Below are 18,374 nucleotides of genomic sequence, written 5' to 3'. Positions count from 1 at the left end.
TTTAATAACATAAAGATGTGGTGTTCATTTGTAAATGAGTATACATGTCAGTGTCTCAGAAAAGGATAAAAAGAGTACCTTTTATAATGTGGGTCTAAAGTCTTTTTGTTATTTTTCAACTTCAGAAATAAATGACATTTATCTTCAGAAATAAATGACAAACATACGGATTGTGTTTTATGGAAAACAGTTTACATTATGAAGAAGAGACCAAAATCAGAGTTTATATTTACACTCATTGATTTTACTGCGTTTGTTTGAGGATTCTCAATTTATAACATTTGTTAATGTCACCCTTTAATATTTTCTTGAAGCTCATTTGATAGGACAGATATATGTTGCCATTCTCAAGGATGAATCAATCTAATTAAAAATTTAGACCAAAATATTTCATACTTGGAATAGAACTTTAGTGGCATATATTCTAGGGACAAAAAGAAATGCAAAGTAATCTTAAACTTTGCTCAGTATATTCATACTTAGTTGTACTACTGGTTACTAAAATTTTGAAAATATTTTCTATGTATCATTGGATTGAGGAAATATGTAAATAAATATTAGGAGCCAAGATTTTCACTGTAAAATAGATAGTATTAGGAAAAAGAAACTATAATATTCAACTTGAATTGAAACTATCAATATGAATTCATGATTTTAAAAAATGTATGTATTTCCTTAGCTCTATTCATTGAAAAGGGCTTAGAAGCAAGGGACAAACCTAACATCCAGATTTTAGTTTCTGAATACATTTCCTATTAAAGAGTATCAAAGCACCTAGGTCTGGAGCATGGAAAGTACAGTGAGTCTAGATTATCATTTTGTGCCAGAAAGCAAGAAGGTACTCAGAGGCTAATAGAGTCATATAGAAAGGGCACAGGAGCAGCTTGACAAAGTTCGCATAGATCAAATTTGGGATAGTGTATGCATCAAAAGAAAAACTGTATTTGATTATAGAATCCTTAATTGTTACATCTAGGGTTGATAAAGATACTTTAAAAAAAAAAAGATGGAAGATGGAAAAGAAGAATCCCTCTTGTAAAGGAGAATGGCAGTTAACAAATATAGATAAAATAATAGAATTAGAAAATCAACACCTTGTAACCCCCACTGTAATTAATTCAAGCAGAGACCATTCATCAGCCATGTAATGAGTTAAAAGAAGCTACTTTGGCACTAGAGTCAGTCAGTCTAGTTTGGGGAAACTTCCTTAGCATATACCAAAGAGTTTAGAGCTTAAAAATCAGAGAGGGCTTAGACATGGGGATTTAAGATGTCAAGTGCCTTCAAACAATATTTAGGGATTTATTATTAAAATTTACTTTAGAAATTTTTCTTACTCAAATATTCTGTGCTTATGTAAATGATAGAAGATAGACCTAAACCATCCAACCTTTTATCAAAATTCATCTTTTAAAGAAACTCACTGTAATGTAAAGAAGTTTTGCCTTTGAGATTTTATCAGTCTTAGACTAGGTACTGATCCTTTATTTAAATTTTGATATTTTATTTATCATGGAGTTTTTTTGTTAATTTTGATTTTTTGAAATATTGCATTAAAATATTATTTATCCTGATAATGAGATTTTTTACACTTCTTTAAATTGTTCATGTGAATTGAGTGCCCCATTCACCTCACCCTAAATGTAGCCCTAAATACTCTGTAGAATATGAAAAAGACACTCTAGGAGGGCACTTCTACTTTACCCTCATTCAAAAATAAGAGCAACTTACTAAGCTACCCTAGTGTGTATGATTTCTACTGAACGGTGTTTCACATTCATAAATGATAGTCATATAATGGACCTGAACAACTGTAGTTCTTCCCACCTTATGGAAATTGACCAGGTTTTTAATTATATACTGTCCAGAAAAACCTACCACTGTCTGAATTTCTGTTTCTTACTTTATGCTCATTGCCTGCACCACTTTTGTCAATTGTTGCTTTGTCTTTATTTCAGTCATCTGGGTAGATGAGTTAGTATATCTATCTACAGTAGGGTCGTGATGTATTCTAGACCCTAAGTGTTGATTTCAATTTGACAATATATGGTTTTTATGAATCAAAGATAAATCAGATAGAGAAAATCACTGTGATGATTCCAGCTTAGTAAGTTGAATATTGCTTTTACTTTGTAGACCCCTGGCTTAGTCTGAAGTTTTAAGGTGCATTGAGATATTATCTCTACCAGTCTCCCAAAGGATGTTGCCAGTCTTTTGAATTAAACTTGAATAAGGTTGATTTGTATTCCCTGTTAATCAAAATTTGAAATGTTGACATTAGAAAATTTCATTCAGTGCTAATTATATATGACTTTTATGAAAGTTAGGAAGGAAGGAATCCTACATTTTAAAGTTTAGTATCAGCCTAAAGCCCTATGAAAACAATAGTGAGTAGCTTAATAAGCCATCTTAATAAGATACCTTAATAAAACTAACCAGCTATTCCAGCTTGCTGCATTTCACTTGGCAGTATAAAAATCAGTGACTTACTTCCTCCATCATTAATTGAAACTTTTCTGGGTTTAAAATGATCAAAAACCTCAGCAATGTGATAGCAACGTTTCCTAACCTTTCTTGACTTTTAATTCCCTTTAATAGTAATATATATTCTCTAGGCAGAGTTTTAAGTATCCTTCTTGCATTGGTGTAAGATGAAGTTAATTTGCATTGATTATTTTATAAGTTTTATTTTAAGTACAGTCTTTAGTATTCATATGTAACATCATATGGTGTTTGAAATACATATAAGGAAGTATTAATAGATTAAAATTTAGTAATGTATTATGGCATTAAATAACTGTGAGATGATATTTGAAATTCTTAACATTTTACTTTTAAAATGAAACAGTCGTGGCTTTTCAGCTTGCATTTGCTAGAATATTTCCACAAATACCACATTATGAAGATGTTTTTAGTCCTTACTCCAATGTATGTAAAACTAAATTAAATATTATTATTATTCCAGTGTTTTCTCTCTCTAACTTTGTTTTTTAAGTAACAGCTGCTAAATGAGTAACGCGAGTAGTCTGATCAAATGAACACCACATAGAGATCTGGTGAATAGAATCTTGAGGTGAATTTATGGATTTATTTTGATGCTCCTCTTTTGTATTTTAAATTCAGTATACTGTCTGCTTCCTCTAAGTATTTCAGTGGTCCATTAGAGGTAGAAATTAAACAATTTACAACTAAAAAGAAAAAAAAAGATGTTCAGCTGAATGATAAATCAGCTGAGGGACTAAGTCATGAACATGCTATGCTGATCTTTGTTGAACCTTCACTTTGCTCATTCATATGCGCTCAGAAGTCCTCAAACTAGTCCATTTTAAAAGGCTAAATAAAGTAATTTAATTAAAGGCAAAGATGTTTAATAATAATTTTTGCTTTGGCTTCGAAAATAGAACTCAGAACACTACTCGTTAGCAACATTACCACCTTCAGCTACATTATCTGTGAATTTTTAAATTGCAAAATTCAAAAAAAATGATCCTTTAGAGAGTTTCATTACAAGTTGTACACACCCACTTTACTCTTTTGTCAGTTTAAACACACTTTTATATTGTTTAAAAAAATGTATTTCTTCAAAAGCATATTTTAAAATATTTTCATCATAAATCGAGCAACCCCCCCCAAATACATATTATGGTTGAATAAATTACCTGAATTAGTTAAATTAGGATATAAGTTATTGAAAGAAAGGAATCATTTGCTGGAAAACGTATATGTTACAGCATATTAAATAAATATTAATGATTTCTTTACATATCTTCAAATTAAAAAACATTTTTAAAAAAAGGAAATTTAATAGTTTATTATAGAATAATTGACTGTACACTTTAAGATGCTTAATAAATATTCCTTTCATTATGAGCAAAGGGTAGAACTCTAAGACCTGATTTCTTTGTTAGTGGACTTACTAAATATTAGCCTTTACTGGTCCAGTTTGTATTTTTATCTTTTATGCCAACACTCTGATTTTGCTCTAAAGTATTCTGCAACTTGCTATTATATAATACTAGCCCCAGAGCTAGCTTTTTCAGTCTACTGAGCATGCTTAGTACATTCTATAACTAATAAATCAATAAAATCTTATAGTGTACAAATTCCTATCCCTATGAAGCAATTATAAGCAAACTATAAGTGAATGCATGAGTCAAAGAAAAGAGTATGTTTTGATTATATTGACTCCAAGAACATTTGACTTTAACAGTATACATCATTTATTGTGTGGTATAAATTGGTTGTAGTACTGTTCATAGCTTTTTGAATAATAGATCCAGTGAATAGTAAAACAGTAAAAATGTTTATATCATGGGAATACATTTTAAGTAATTATTCTGCAGAGCTACATTTTAGTGGTATCTATGAGTAAATTAATGAACCATATTTCTTGCTTAGGGAGTGAAACTGGGACCCGCTAATAAAATTTTTATCTTTAGTCATTGAATTTTATATTAGTTTCATACATTTTCTATATCATATTATAATAGCAAAAATGCATTAAAAACTTTTAAATACATTTAGGTAACAATTTAACACAATAAACTCTACTTTGATTAAGTAAATGTGTTTAGAAGGGAATAAAGTGAATGTATCAAAGAATCTCCTTTACAATCATGTTGTCTTCCTCATTTTAAAATAGTTCCTACTTAATGTAATATTTCATTACTTGTTAAAATTTTGCCAAGTCTTAAATAGCTAACCCATCTGGTTGCCTAATTCTTTAATGAAATTGTGCTTTCGCGATAAGGCATAGCTTTGATACTCTTCCTGATAGCTTTTGTCACTTTCAAAAATAGCCTTTTGACAACTAGAAAGTAGTTGTTTGTATTTATAATTGGTTGATGTAGATGTCTTAATTAGTTATAAAATGAAAAAGTAAGTATAAATCATTACAATTGGGTTGATTGAGGAAGTGAATAGCCGTGTCAATATAAATATTTAGAATTTTTTCAAATCTCAGAAATGAATGTATTTCATTCTAAATGAAATAGATGAACTAAAATAGATGAAAGAGAAAGTTCCTTAATGGATGAAAGCCCATAATTTAAATATCTTACTGATTATAATAAGCAGGATCTAGACCAAGTGTATTCATGTCTATTCAACACATATTTTTAAAGCATGTACTGTTAGGCATGGGTGAACAGAATCAAACTGTACCTTGATTTCATGAAGCAAACCTTCTTTCAGGAGAGATACGTATTAAATGTTCATACAAATAAGTATGTAACTACAATCTGTGCTTAATGTGATGAGGGAAAATTCTCTACAAACTGTAAGAGAATATAACATATCTAAATCAGATTTGAGTTAAAGGGATGAGGTTTTTACTAAGCCAGGCCAGAAGTGTAAATAGGAATTAGCCAGGGGAAAAAAAACCTTCCATGTGGAAGCCAAAGCAAAGAACTTGGCACATGGGAGAAACTAAAGGAAGATCTCTGTGGCCAGAGGGCAGCTTGGAACACAAAAAGGAAGATTGAGTAGTGTGCAGAGTCAGATCTTGAAGAACCTTGTAACCCTTGTCAAGGTTTTTGTCTGTTAGTTTTCTTTTCTTAGCTTAAGCAGTGAAAATCATTGATAGATTTTAATGAGGGTACATGTTCTGATTTGCATTTTTAAAAGATTAATCCTGAATGCTCTGTGGAGGATAAGTTGGAATGAGACAAGAGTAGAAGTGGAGAGACTCACTAGGAAGGAATAGCAGACGTGAGAAATTGTGATGACTTGGACCAGAGGAGTATCACTGGAGATGGAAAAGAGTGGGACTTGAGATGTACATAGATGGCATCCAAACAGTAAACTTCCTGGATAGGATGCAGGGTGTTAAGGAGAACTCCCAAAATTTTGTCTTGAGCAACCTGATAGATGGAAATACCATTTATTGAGATTGAGAAAACTACAGGAAGAACAGAGTTGAAATGGAAGGACATTTTTAACGAGTTTACTTTGAGTAGTAACCCGAGGCATCCAAATAGCTATCCTTCTTGGAATCTCAGTTTCTCAAGGAAGAGGCTTACGTTTATAACAAATAATCCTTCAGAATTGTTAACAGATTCATTTAAGAAAATATTTGAGATTTATGTCACATATTTAAAGCGATCACTTATATTTAGAGTTTAAAATTCTGATGAAAAGAGGATAACCTGCAGTTCTCTTGCATGATAACCTTACCATTAGGCTATGTGCAGAGGCCAGATAGCATCCTGTGATGTGATCAATGTCTACAATACGAGGCATTAACCTGAGAACACTGTTTAGTTAGTATATTTTTCCATCCAGTAGAATAGATCATTTTTATCCAAAAGTTTTCGTTGAACCATCTTGCCAAGAATCAGTTTGGGTTTTAAAACTATGTCATTCATACATATGTGTCAATATTTTGTGCCAGAACTCTTCCTTGCTATATATATTTCCTACTAATAATGAACTTGTATCGTATTAAAAGATATAATGAATGCATGATACAAAAGGTATGATGAATATATATTGAAAGATATAATGAATACATATTAACCAGCTAAGTGTATAATTTGAAACCATAACTATGTTATATTTTGTTTCAGGAAGAAAAAAAAATATGCTCTTGAGGTTTATATTAGCCTAGTTATCTTCTGCTCTGTAACAAATTACTCGAAAACTTCATAGCTTAAAACTATTATTATTTCACAGTTTCTTTGGTTAAGGGATCTCAGTACAGCTTAGCTGGGTCCTCTGGCTCCAGGCATCTCACAAGGCTACAGTAATCTCAAAGCCTGAGTGGGAAGGATCTACTTTCTAGATGACTCACATGGTTGTCAGGATTCAGTTCTCACGAGCTATTAGAGCAAAGCTACTCAGTTCTTCCCACACTCAAAGCCTCTGTTCTTCTTTGGTTCCTTGCTATGTGCGTCTCTCCATGTAGCATCTCATAACATGGCAGGTGGCTTCACTGGAATGACCAAGCAAGAGGAAAAGAGAGAGAGAAAGATAGCAGAATGGAAGTCACAGCCTTTTGTTGCCTAATCACAAAAGTGACATTCCATCACTTTTGCCATGTTCTGTTCATTAAAAGCAGGTCCTTGGGTCCAATGAGGAAGGGATTACCCAATGGTGTGAATGCCGGAAGGCAGACATCATTGGCAGCTATGTCAGAAGCTGCCTCTCACAAAGTTTTCAGAAGGTTAAGTTACTTTTATCGGGCCTTAGGTGGCTAAAAATTGGTGATCTGTAAGACATTCATTTGATCATATTGCTTCACGAGCAGTGATAGTTGTAAAATGCACAACCACAATCTGACCTTAGGAAAACATCGCAATCCTCTGAAAATCTACAAGATCCTATCTAAAGAAACCAAAGGTCACAGCAAGGTCAAAACTTCTAATGAAACCAAAGCCTGAGCCAAAATTAAGTATTGATACCAGGAATCATGCGTATTCAGAAACTAATAAATCATGAACAGGGTGGTTAGCAGAAATCTGTCTCTGATACTCTCAGTCCCTGCTTATAAATTTGAATTTTAAAATTCAAAGTGCCACTAGCTAGGGTAAGAAATAAGGAAGGAGGAGTTAGATTTTTGCCTTTTTCAAATAAAAATGAATGCAGAGAATCTGAGTCAAGATTTAAGCCAGTCCTACTAGTAAAAATAAGAAAAATAAAATAATGAGGGTGGAGAAGTGCTCAGCTGTGGTGAATGTAGAAAACCAGTCTGCATCATTTGAATCCATGCTGAAGTGTAGCAGTGTTATTGGTACTTCAGATCTGTTCATTATTGATATTAATGCTATTAATGATTATATGCAGTTTTTTTAAAAAAATCAGTAGCAATGGAAATTCAGCAAAAATTTTTCAAATATAAGTATTTAAACACTGAAGCTTATAAAGGACAAGTAATTGTAATAATTAACATGAAAGACTACCAAAAAATAAGTTGAAATAGTAATAAACATAATTATTGTTACAATAGAAATGTCAGTGAATGGACAGCTGTTAAAATATTTTGGTAAAATAAGATGAAAAAGAGCTTTAAATAATGATAAGATAAAAGTTGAGTGAGAGTAGTGCCTGCCTGTTTCCAAGTACCTTGAACTATGTGAAGGTACTTAGGAAATTCTTTGAAACTTATTTCTTCTGCTTTTCAATTCAATTATTATTTTAATCCAGTATGTATTATTCACCAAGCATTGAAGTAGACACTGAGGATCACTGATAGATAAAATTAAAGACAGCAGCATTTGCCATCACTGAGCTTACAATCTAGCAAAGGATATTGACATGCTAGCAGCAATTATAAAGAGGAAGTGTGTGGTACTACAGGAACACTTAAAGAGGATACCTGTATCAGACTTAGATCAGTCAAGGGAGATTTCATAGCTGTGAAAAGCATATATGTTTCATTAATTTTGTGGGTTATGTTGCTAGTATTCTTGGTCACGTGTTATACAGCATGCTGTAGAAAAAGGGTCTAAGATTCAGGCCCTCCCAAATTTTGATTTTAAAATATGAAATATGCTATATAGCATGTGTACAATATTCACCTACTAAAGAAATAACAACACAGAATCTCGTCAGATCCACACCCTTCATTGAAAGCCCTAGGGTCTATAAGTGTTTCGGAATTTAGAATTTTTCAAATTTTTTAAAGGTAATATGATGTATATTCTCTTTTAGTTAACATCTTCAGTTGTTGTAGAGAAGTGCCATATAGTCAAACATGAATATTTCTGCAGTGAAATATGTGAATTATCACCCTAGATCAGGTTTTGCTGTTACGTGAGTTTGCAACAAACTTATAAAAATACTGTCGGTTTTTCAGAGCTTTTCCAGTTTTGAAATTGTACGTTAAAGGATTATGAATAGAGCCTCCTTTTCCATAAAAAGATAATTGGAAACTGATAAATTAACAAAAGGATACCCAGTGAAGACTCTGCATTGTTTTTGTGCCTATAATATCAGTCATTGAAATTTAAAGGAAAGATCTCACTCATTCCTCTGTGATGGTGTATTGACTATCTCTCAAAGATTGACAGGATCAGTGGTAAAAAGTAGATATTCCTAATTGCTTCTTTACCACTAGTATTTCTAAGAGATTATGGAATAGCAAATGTTGTTTAAGTTTTAGGGATATAAGAATCACAAAAGAGTGGTAAATATTTTTAAATAGAAATTTTAATAACTTTATTAAATGTTAGCTTCTCCAAGCTAATATTTGTGTCAGGCCTCTGATCAGGGTAGTTGTATATATGCTGCTTTATAATATCAGATGATGTAGTAACTTAATGGACTAGGCTGAATTTATTGAGAGGGATTTGTCACAAGTGGAAGCTTTTTTTTTATTTCAACATTTTCCCAAAACTTTATTCCATTGTTGTTGATTTTTTTTTCTGGAATCTCACAAGTCAATTAAGTTGTATGTTTTATGTTTACTGAGGTGCATAACCACCTATTAGTTGGGTTAAGTAAAAAGAAAAAGTCAAATGCCACACCTAAACGATTTTTTTGAAAGAAGGATCTGTGGTTTTCTCTGGAAAAGATGTCCTTTTATTACAGGCTACAGCTAGCTTTTGAGGGATGGGCCACTAAAAGAGAGGAGAAACTAGAAACAATTCAAATTATTTTAGAGCGTCAAGTTCTCATTGGAGCCCATATTTAAGTTTTTGACCTTCTCCCTAAAAAACCTCTCCTCCAAGTTCTGTTAATATGATTCCTGCTTTAAGCAAAATATTTTGCCTACCCATGAATAAGAATGTATACTCATGCATCCAAGAAAGATAAAGGCAAATGTGTATATCCTAATAGTGCTAAAAAATTAACTTTGAAATTTCAGTCTCTAAAATATTATCAACTTCCCTTACAGATTTTCAAAAATATAAGCATTAATTGCTAATTCCCAGCCAATACAAAACATTGTGAAATAATACTTTGAATCTTAAAAAAAAAATTGCCATATACATATGTCTTTTGTAGGCTAGAATGCAGGTTCTGTGAGAAAAGAATTTGGGTTTGCTTATTTGGGTTTTTTTAATTTTCTGCTACAAACTATGCTACAAGTAAACAGCTTTCCTTAAGCATATTTTTGTAAGGTCCTTTCACTAGCTCTATAGGATAAATCTCTAGAAATGAAAAATCTAAAGTTAAAAAAGTATGTCTTTTTAATTCTAAGAATTGCCAAATTTTGTTCTGTTAGAGAGTTATATCAACAGCTAATAATCAATGAGAATGCTTATTCCCTAAGCTTCACCACTATTTGGTATTATCAAAGTTTTTAACCTTCCAATCCGAAAGATGAAAAATTATCTCATTTTAATATTCCCTTAATTATGAATAAAGTTTAGCAATTTTTAAAATTTATTGCAGTGTATTTTTCTTTTATGTGAACTGCCTGTTCATTACCTTTTCCCATTTTTGTATTGGACTGTTAATCAGTTTTTGTTGATTTGTAAGAACTCTTTGGATAGTAAATAAATTAGCTTTTTATTATATGTGCAATGAGCATTTCTCTGTTTAAGACTTTTTTTTTTCAACACAGACTTTTTTTTCTTTTACAGCATCAGGTTTATTTGTTAAGTTGCTTATTTGAGGTTTGTTTTTCTTTTTAATTGTTACTTATGATTATCTGTCTAGAAAAAACATTAGAACTATTTATAAACTTGATCTTTGTGTACTTTTCCTTTTGAAGAAGGGGTTGTTTTTATTAATTAGTAGTCCAGTAGGTAATAGTTTTTTACCTTAATGCTAATGCAGGTTGGTTATCTTAGCAAATAAGCTATTTAGTCATAGTTCTTCAGCTATAAATCTCCTCTTCCAAAGCAAATATCCTGCAAGGATAAAACAAACAGGATCAAAACACAGTGAGAGGTTTGAGCTCTTAGTTGCTAGATTGGCCTCATCTGGGTGTGGGAGATGAAAGGAAAGTACCTGAGGTAGCCTTCACTATGTAAGAAATCTCTTTCAGTTCAAATAATGTTTTTAAATATTGTAAAAACTTAATTGGCAAAATCATATGGTCTTGATTTATGATATTAAAAAACAGTGAAATAAATAGTTCCCCATCTTTGTGTATCTTATGTCCCCTTCATTTATTTTTCTGGGAAATTTCTAGCTAGTAAGAAGTAAAATTTTAAACCTGCAAAATATACATACTGAATAAAATTACTTTTTTAGCCACAGGTAACTTTTAAGCCTCATGCTCTCTGTCAGCCTTATTGGATTCCCCAAACATGTGGAGAGTTCAACAAAAAATAAGTGAGAATGGAAATAGAAGGAGGTTGCTTTTTTTTTCTGAAATGACCTCTTGTTCGCTTTAGTAGTTAAGTACATGTGTTCATAAAGACAAATACTAAGTAATATTGTTTTGATAGGCCAAACATTTTTAAAGTGCTTTTTAACCACAACATATGTATGCAAATTACTAAAGCAATATACACTAATTTTAGAAAATTTTTAAAATATTGCTAAGCAACTTGACATTTTAAAAAATGTTTTCATATAGTACATACAGTTTTATGACATGATTCACTTGATATATTATGAATGACTTTCTATATCATTATATATAATGTTTTACTGAATAAATGGCTTTAAATCTATTGTATGATGTACCATAATTTATTTAACCAATTCATTTGTTGTTCCTAGTTGTTTTAAAGTACTGCTGCAGTGAACATACTTGCAGCTAAATATTTGCACATATCTGCAATTATTGTAGGGAACACAGATTCCTAGAAGTGGAATCGTTGAGTTAAAAAGTATTTAGAATTGTCAGAAAAGGTTTATATTAATTAGGAATACAGTTAGGCCATTTGTAGAGATACCTTTGAAGAACAGCAGATTTTAAATCTCTTTAACCACATAGAAAAGAGAAATATGGTGCTGGGCTTTTTAACAGTAGGTGGGTAATACTTCATCTTGCCTTCTAATTATAAAACACATTATCATAAATACTTTCTATTATAATAATGGCCTAAATTGTTAAAAAGCTATATCACTATATAAGTTCTAGCTATCACTACATATAGAACTTTAGATGTACTTCTCATGGTACAAGTACTGAGAATCTTTTTATTCAAACCGTCTCTACTTTGTTAATATGGCTTTTTTACAGCCTTCAAAGACACTAGCACGTAATAGAGCGGAATGATGTGAAGCTGAAAAAGGCAGAGTGTGCTTCCCATCAAAGCAGCATCCTACAGTAGTTCAGATTGAAAGAGAAAGTTTAGACAGGAATTAATAGCTTGCTTTGAGGATAGTAAGTTATCCTTTGTTCTCAGTAAGCTTGTCAAAATAGTGGACCAGCACTTTTGACAGGTTCATATGAGTGATTTAAGTCGTTGAGTGTATGTACATAGCATTAGAATCACGCTGCCTGTGGAAACTTTTTGGCAAAAAGGTCACAAATATGAGTAAGATTAATTCTTTCAACTTGTTCCTTTACAGCTGGCAATACCTTCTCTCCTTGCCATTTCATTGTAGGCATTAATGCAAAAGTTTCTTGAGTTTGTTGTTGGTCTGACTATTATATGGAATTTAAAATATTTTATCCCTTCTTGGAAGGGTATGGGATTTTAGTGAGAAATATGGACCAGTAGTGGGGAGGAATCAGTGAATTTGGATTTTATTTTGATCTGTGTTACTGTTATAACAAGATACAGAGAAAGATACCTCACGAAAAAATTTTTATGTATTTAGCACTCAAATTTGGTGAAATAAGTGAAAAGTCTGCTATACAGCCTTTGTTCACAAGACATCTAGAGCATTGGTATTTAGTTGTTTCCAAATACTGCTGCAGTGAGCATACTTGTAGCTAAATGTTTGGAGAGGACACAGATCCCTAGAAGTGGGATTAGAGTATCTGCCATCTTGCATCTGTATATAATGCTAGTAACATATTTATATGTGTATTGCCCTTTTTACTTATTTCATAGAATGGTACTGAATAACTTGTTAATTGTTCAGTGCAGGTAATGCAGAGAAAAGGAAGGCCTCAAGGAAATTGACCTTGGCCCTAAAGAGTGGGTGAGATCCAAATAAGCAGAGAGGAAAGAAGAAAGGGTAAACCAGAAGAGAAAGAGCATAAACGAAGCAGAGGTACAAGTGTGAGTATAATATATGAGAGGAGACAGTACAAAGGTCAGCCTGGCAGGAACAGAGGTGCCTGTGGGATGACATCAGACAGGCGAGGCTAGGCTGAATCACTGAGAGCCTTCAAAGGTATGCAAAGCCATTTAGATTTCCTGCGATAGGAAATAAGAAGCCATTGTAGAGTTGTGAAAGTAGCAAAGTTTACATGATGGAAATAGCATTTTAGGAACATCAGTCCCACTTAGTATTGTGGAAGCTTAATTGAAGCAGGTTGGTGTTAGAGATGAGTACTAGCTAAGAAGCAATCATAACAGCACAGTTTAATAATATAGAGAACTGGTGTGCTGGTGTAGGCTGGTAGCAGTGAGAATGGGAGGAAGGGAATTCATAGCAGAAACACTATAGAGAAAACCAATATAATTTGGTGACTAAGGAGATGTGAAGGGGAAAGAAGTAGTCAGTATTTTTAAGATTTTCTGCCTGAGAGATAGGAACAACACAGTGCCATTAAAAGAATGTCTTTAGTTCAGTGCTAAGAACTAATTTCATTTTCTTTTTGTGTAACCACCGTAACTTATAAACTTATGAGAAAAAATATTAACTTGAGTTTGAGAACAGTACTGTCAGATGGCAGATATAAAACTCATCAAAATTGGCTTCCAGAAACTGAAGCGTGAAAGAAGGGAAGGGCTTCTAAGGAATCTTCTCTGGGAGTAATAGAAATACCCATGAGAGTGTCTTCAGAATGATAGCAGTTTAGATTATATAACCCTTTTTCCCACATAATTAAACTCTTTCTGTGGAGTTTAGTGCTAAAAGTCAGAGTGTCCAAAGTTATTCTGGATAATAAAGACTATTCTTAAGAGCTGTATCTGAAGCCATTCAAAGATAGGCCAGATGTTGAGGCTGTGGTTTGAGGTGTCATTCTTCAGAAGGCAATATGTAACTCCTCTGCTGGGCAAACAGCAGATCAGCTCCTGAGGAGATATCATTGGGAAGAATTGTCTAAACCAAGCTGGTGGGTGAATATTTAGAAGTCCAGATATATGCAGCAGAAAGCAGCATGTAGAGGAATTTTTATAATTATTTTGTTTAAAAAGCACCTGATGATGACAGGCTGCTAGCAAAGATTTATAGCAATTATTCATTAATACCACCTAGATTATTTACTCTAAAGAAGTTGTTCTACCAAATTGAAGTAACAGAACACATACCAGAAAATATAAACACTATCGTATTACCGAAAACTAGTCTAAGGAAAAATAACAAATTATAATTTTCATGTATGATACCTTATAGAATAGTAGAAAAACCTTTAGGATTTTATCAATTTTATCAGAAGGCGGGTTTCAGGATCAGCTCTTCACATCCAGATGGGAATAGCTCTACCAATTAAGATAAGGGAATATTTTTATTGGCCTTACAAATTTCCCCCTAACACTCTGTAAATCATAATCATTATACATATATGAGGCCTTATTTATTATTTGTGCCAAATTTAAGGTAGTTTCTAGAATATAAAAATCTGTATGTATCGTTAACACTACAAATACTGTAAGGCTGAAGGAAATCATAAAAAATCCATCTCAGTGAATAAATTACTCATTGTAAGTAAATTTGAACATAAGTACAATTCACATTTCAGATCTTTGTTACTCAGTCCCTGTTGCAATTTACTAGTGTCCTGTCAGCTCAGAGTGGATGTGTCCCTGTGTCAATAACTTACCACCAGTGAATAATCAAGATACTGAGAATAAAGCCCCATTCATCCTTAATACTAACACTTTAACTCATAAAAGAAAGATACGTGTGATTTAATTTCAAGTCTTTTGTGGTGCTTAAAAAGTATTAACTGTGAAGTGAATGGATATTAAAGAATGGAAATTACATTTACAAGTGGCATATAAAGATCAGAAATCAGGAAGAATTGAAACTTTAGAAATATTCTCTTTGAAGGCATCCAGAATTCCTTATCAATAAATTACCAAAAAAATGTCTGTATGTTTGGAATAGATGCTCTTTTGAGATAGATGAAAATGTAAACCTCTTTCATTCTTTACATATGTAGTACAGACCGTTATAAACATTTTCCTTTAATATGTTGTTCTGATGGCAGTTCTAATTAAATAATGTATGTTTTATGACCAGTATGCATCATAAACTTTTCTGTGTTTTCATAATTATATTACTTAGCTAAATTTTGATATTATAGAATGATTAATTTCTCTTGTTCATATTAAAAATTTGACTACATGTAAAGTATCTAAGTCCGATAATATACAGTTTTAAACTGACAGAAGCAGTGACTGCCTAGCCATCTAATGATATCGTGAATGAGATTAGCTTCAAACTTTTATTTACAGTATCCTTATCTTGAAACCAAGGATCAGTTTCTTCACAGGAAAAAAAAACTTTTAGGAGAATGTAATTGAACAGATCTTAAAACAATATTTAAGAAGAAAATGACTTACCACCCTTAATTTTTAACAAAAGACACTCTAAAAATAGTGAAACTGTGATATTTTAAATAGAAGAGTGATATAATCAGTAGTCTTTCAGTCTAAAAGAAATAAAGGTCTTCCATGTGCCTTAAGCTACAATTTATGCAGGACTACCCTAGAAGCTGCAGAGCAGGGGCAAAACACAAAAACCAGAATAAGAAAAAGACGAACTTGGCACTGGTGGTCCAGTGGCTAAGACTCCGTGCTCCCACTGCAGGGGGCCCGGGTTTGATCCCTGGTCGAGGAACTAGATCCCACATGCCAAAACTAAAGATCCTGAGTGGCACAGCTAAGACCCAGTACAACTAAATAAATAAATAAATAAATAAATTTTCAAAAAAAGGAAAAAGAGGAACTTTCCCAAATCTGTGTCCTTTTTAAAAATACTAACATACCACTGTTTCAGTTCTTAGAAATCAAGAGTTTTTAATGGAATAGTTAAAAATGGTTTACCTTATTTTCAGTTTGTTTTTTCTACATTGTCATGTGCCTGCTTGTTTTTGACTCAGATGCTTCTCCCATAGAAGATGCCTAAGATGCAGAGAAGGTGCATCCATGGCAATTTTATTCCTTTGTGTGCTTCATTTTTTCTCCTGATAAGTTATGAAATCAGGAAGAAGAGCTGGAGATGCTGGTTTTCGGAATTAGTAATTGTGTGCTATCACATTGACAAAATTCCTCCTGATACAAAAAGGATAACCTTAACTTAGTTCTCACTAAGAATGAAATTTCATTTAACGTCTTTCCCATCAAGCCCCCAAACTCCCTGCATTTAAAGTGGGAGATATCTATTCTTTTCATATAACTGTTTTCTCATTTAGTGTGCTTCTGCAGAGACCCTTGACATGTGCATGTGTGTGTAATATTTATTCACAAGCAAATAAACAATATCCTATTGATTTTTGAGTGCCTGTTCTGCGAGTTACAAGAATACATATTGTCCCTCTGCCCTCATGGAACTTCATGAACTTGTTACTGGTGTTGGGTTTTCTTGGGAATCTTACATATGGCTTAAATTGCTTCTGATAGACAAAGTTAAAGAGCCCAATAAAATTGTCATTTGACCTTAATTAATCCTATTATCTCAATCACTTTATGATATGAAGTTAGGGGCTTAAGCAAAATAACTCCATTATCTTTTATAAGTATTTTCCTAATAGTATCACCCACTGCACTAGTACTGCCATAGACAAGTGGAATCCAGCAGACTATCTAGGCATCTGATTTACTAACAAAGTCTTAATTAAGCACTGGATAAAATTATACCAAAGTTATTAATTTAAAATCCAAAACTTGAAGTAGAATTACTTTAGAGATCCTATAAAGAAGGAAATACAGCTTTACTTCTCCATGTTCTAATTTTTAACAGGGGTAAAATAAAAGTCAAGAATGCCAAGTTTTACGAATTTTGATTGTTCTATTTCTTTTATGTTTACTTGTTGTCTAAATTGATACTAATTAATATTATGATTGATTGGTGAGACTAATTTTTCAAGGTTACATAGAACATAGCAAATGTTAGTCTATGTTTAAAATATGGGTAACTTTTCATTGCCTTGTCTGCCTTAGATATTAGTGACATTGAATAAGAAATGTCATATATCTAATCTAAGCACAGTTGAATATTCATGTGCTAAGTTTTTTCTGTGTTCTCTTTAATCTCAAAGGTAAATCCAGGTTTATTGCTTAATTTCAAGCTGGGAAGCAACTTAGTGTTAATATAAATCTAAAAGTGAAGCTAAACAAAGAATAGTAAATTAAATGACCCAAAATTGTGATGTCTGAGAACAAGTTATTCCCAGTTTCTCATTATCTTCCTGTGACTGCACCCTCTTGTCCACAGTATTTAAAACCTTAGGATTATTTGTGAAAGGTATAAGCTGCACTAACTATATCATAACTTGCTATAGCTGAAAATTCCTTTTATGGCACATCTTTACAAAGGATTTTGTATTTAAAAAAAGACTTCATATAACATACATTTACAGTAGACACATTAAAAACTTTTTAGAACACAACTGTTTAAAAGGTGTCATTCACAGAACACTCAAGAAATATTTCTGAATGAATGAATGATAGTACTTGATATAACAACATATCTGAAGTGCTAAATTAATCCATCCAGATTATTTCCTTGTATTTATTTATTTATTTATTTTTGGCTGCATTGGGTCTTTGTTGCTGCACGCAGGTTTTCTCTAGTTGTGGCAAGCGGGGGCTACTCTTCATTGCGGTGCACGGGCTTCTCCTTGTGGTGGCTTCTCTTGTTGTGAAGCACAGGCTCTAGGTGCGTGGGCTTCAGTAGTTGTGTCACTTGGGCTCAGTAGCTGTGGCTCACAGGCTCTAGAGCACAGGCTCAGCAACTGTGGCGCACGGGCTTAGTTGCTCCGTGACATGTGGGATCTTTCCGGACCAGGGCTCGAACCCGTGTCCCCTACATTGGCAGGTGGATTCGTAACCACTGCACCACCAAGGAGTCTCTCCTTGTATCCTTTATTCTAATACAAAATATGTTTCATACAGCAGAAAGATTTTGGGGAAAGGATTGAATTAGATTTGATTAAATTGAAAATTATGGTAGAAATCAGCAAACTAATTAGTAAATGGGTAGTAATGATGCCTTAAATATTAATTGCCTGTACCAAAATTTTTTTTTTTTAAATAAATGTAGATCCAACCAAAAATACCCAGTTGACAACAAGTAGAGACATTATTATATGTTGACAGAGATGATAGTCACATCCATGGTGTCATTTAACAGATAATGCAAATTCCAAAATGGATCTTTTTTTAATACCTATCAATTGATACATG

At 32.6% G+C, this 18,374-nt stretch overlaps 1 protein-coding gene across 5 annotated transcripts in view; it reads left to right on the top strand.

Annotated features, from left to right (window-relative positions):
- The window catches only part of MIPOL1 (mirror-image polydactyly 1), a 303,368-nt gene that overhangs the window by 270,997 nt on the left and 13,997 nt on the right, over positions 1 to 18,374 (top strand). The window contains exon 14 of one of the 5 annotated variants that reach the window (XM_057720560.1): positions 12,939 to 13,073. The exons of the other annotated variants lie outside the window; for them this stretch is intronic. Within the exon in view, the coding sequence (XP_057576543.1) occupies positions 12,939 to 12,942 (4 nt within the window). The 3' untranslated portion in view covers positions 12,943 to 13,073. Of the gene's footprint in view, positions 1 to 12,938; positions 13,074 to 18,374 lie in introns of those variants that run through there. 5 annotated transcript variants of the gene reach the window in all.

This window comes from Hippopotamus amphibius, chromosome 2, assembly GCF_030028045.1.
Source record: "Hippopotamus amphibius kiboko isolate mHipAmp2 chromosome 2, mHipAmp2.hap2, whole genome shotgun sequence".
Taxonomy (NCBI): Eukaryota; Metazoa; Chordata; class Mammalia; order Artiodactyla; family Hippopotamidae; genus Hippopotamus; species Hippopotamus amphibius.
Note: the sequence above shows the minus strand (reverse complement) of the source record. Positions and strands in the feature narration are given on the sequence as shown.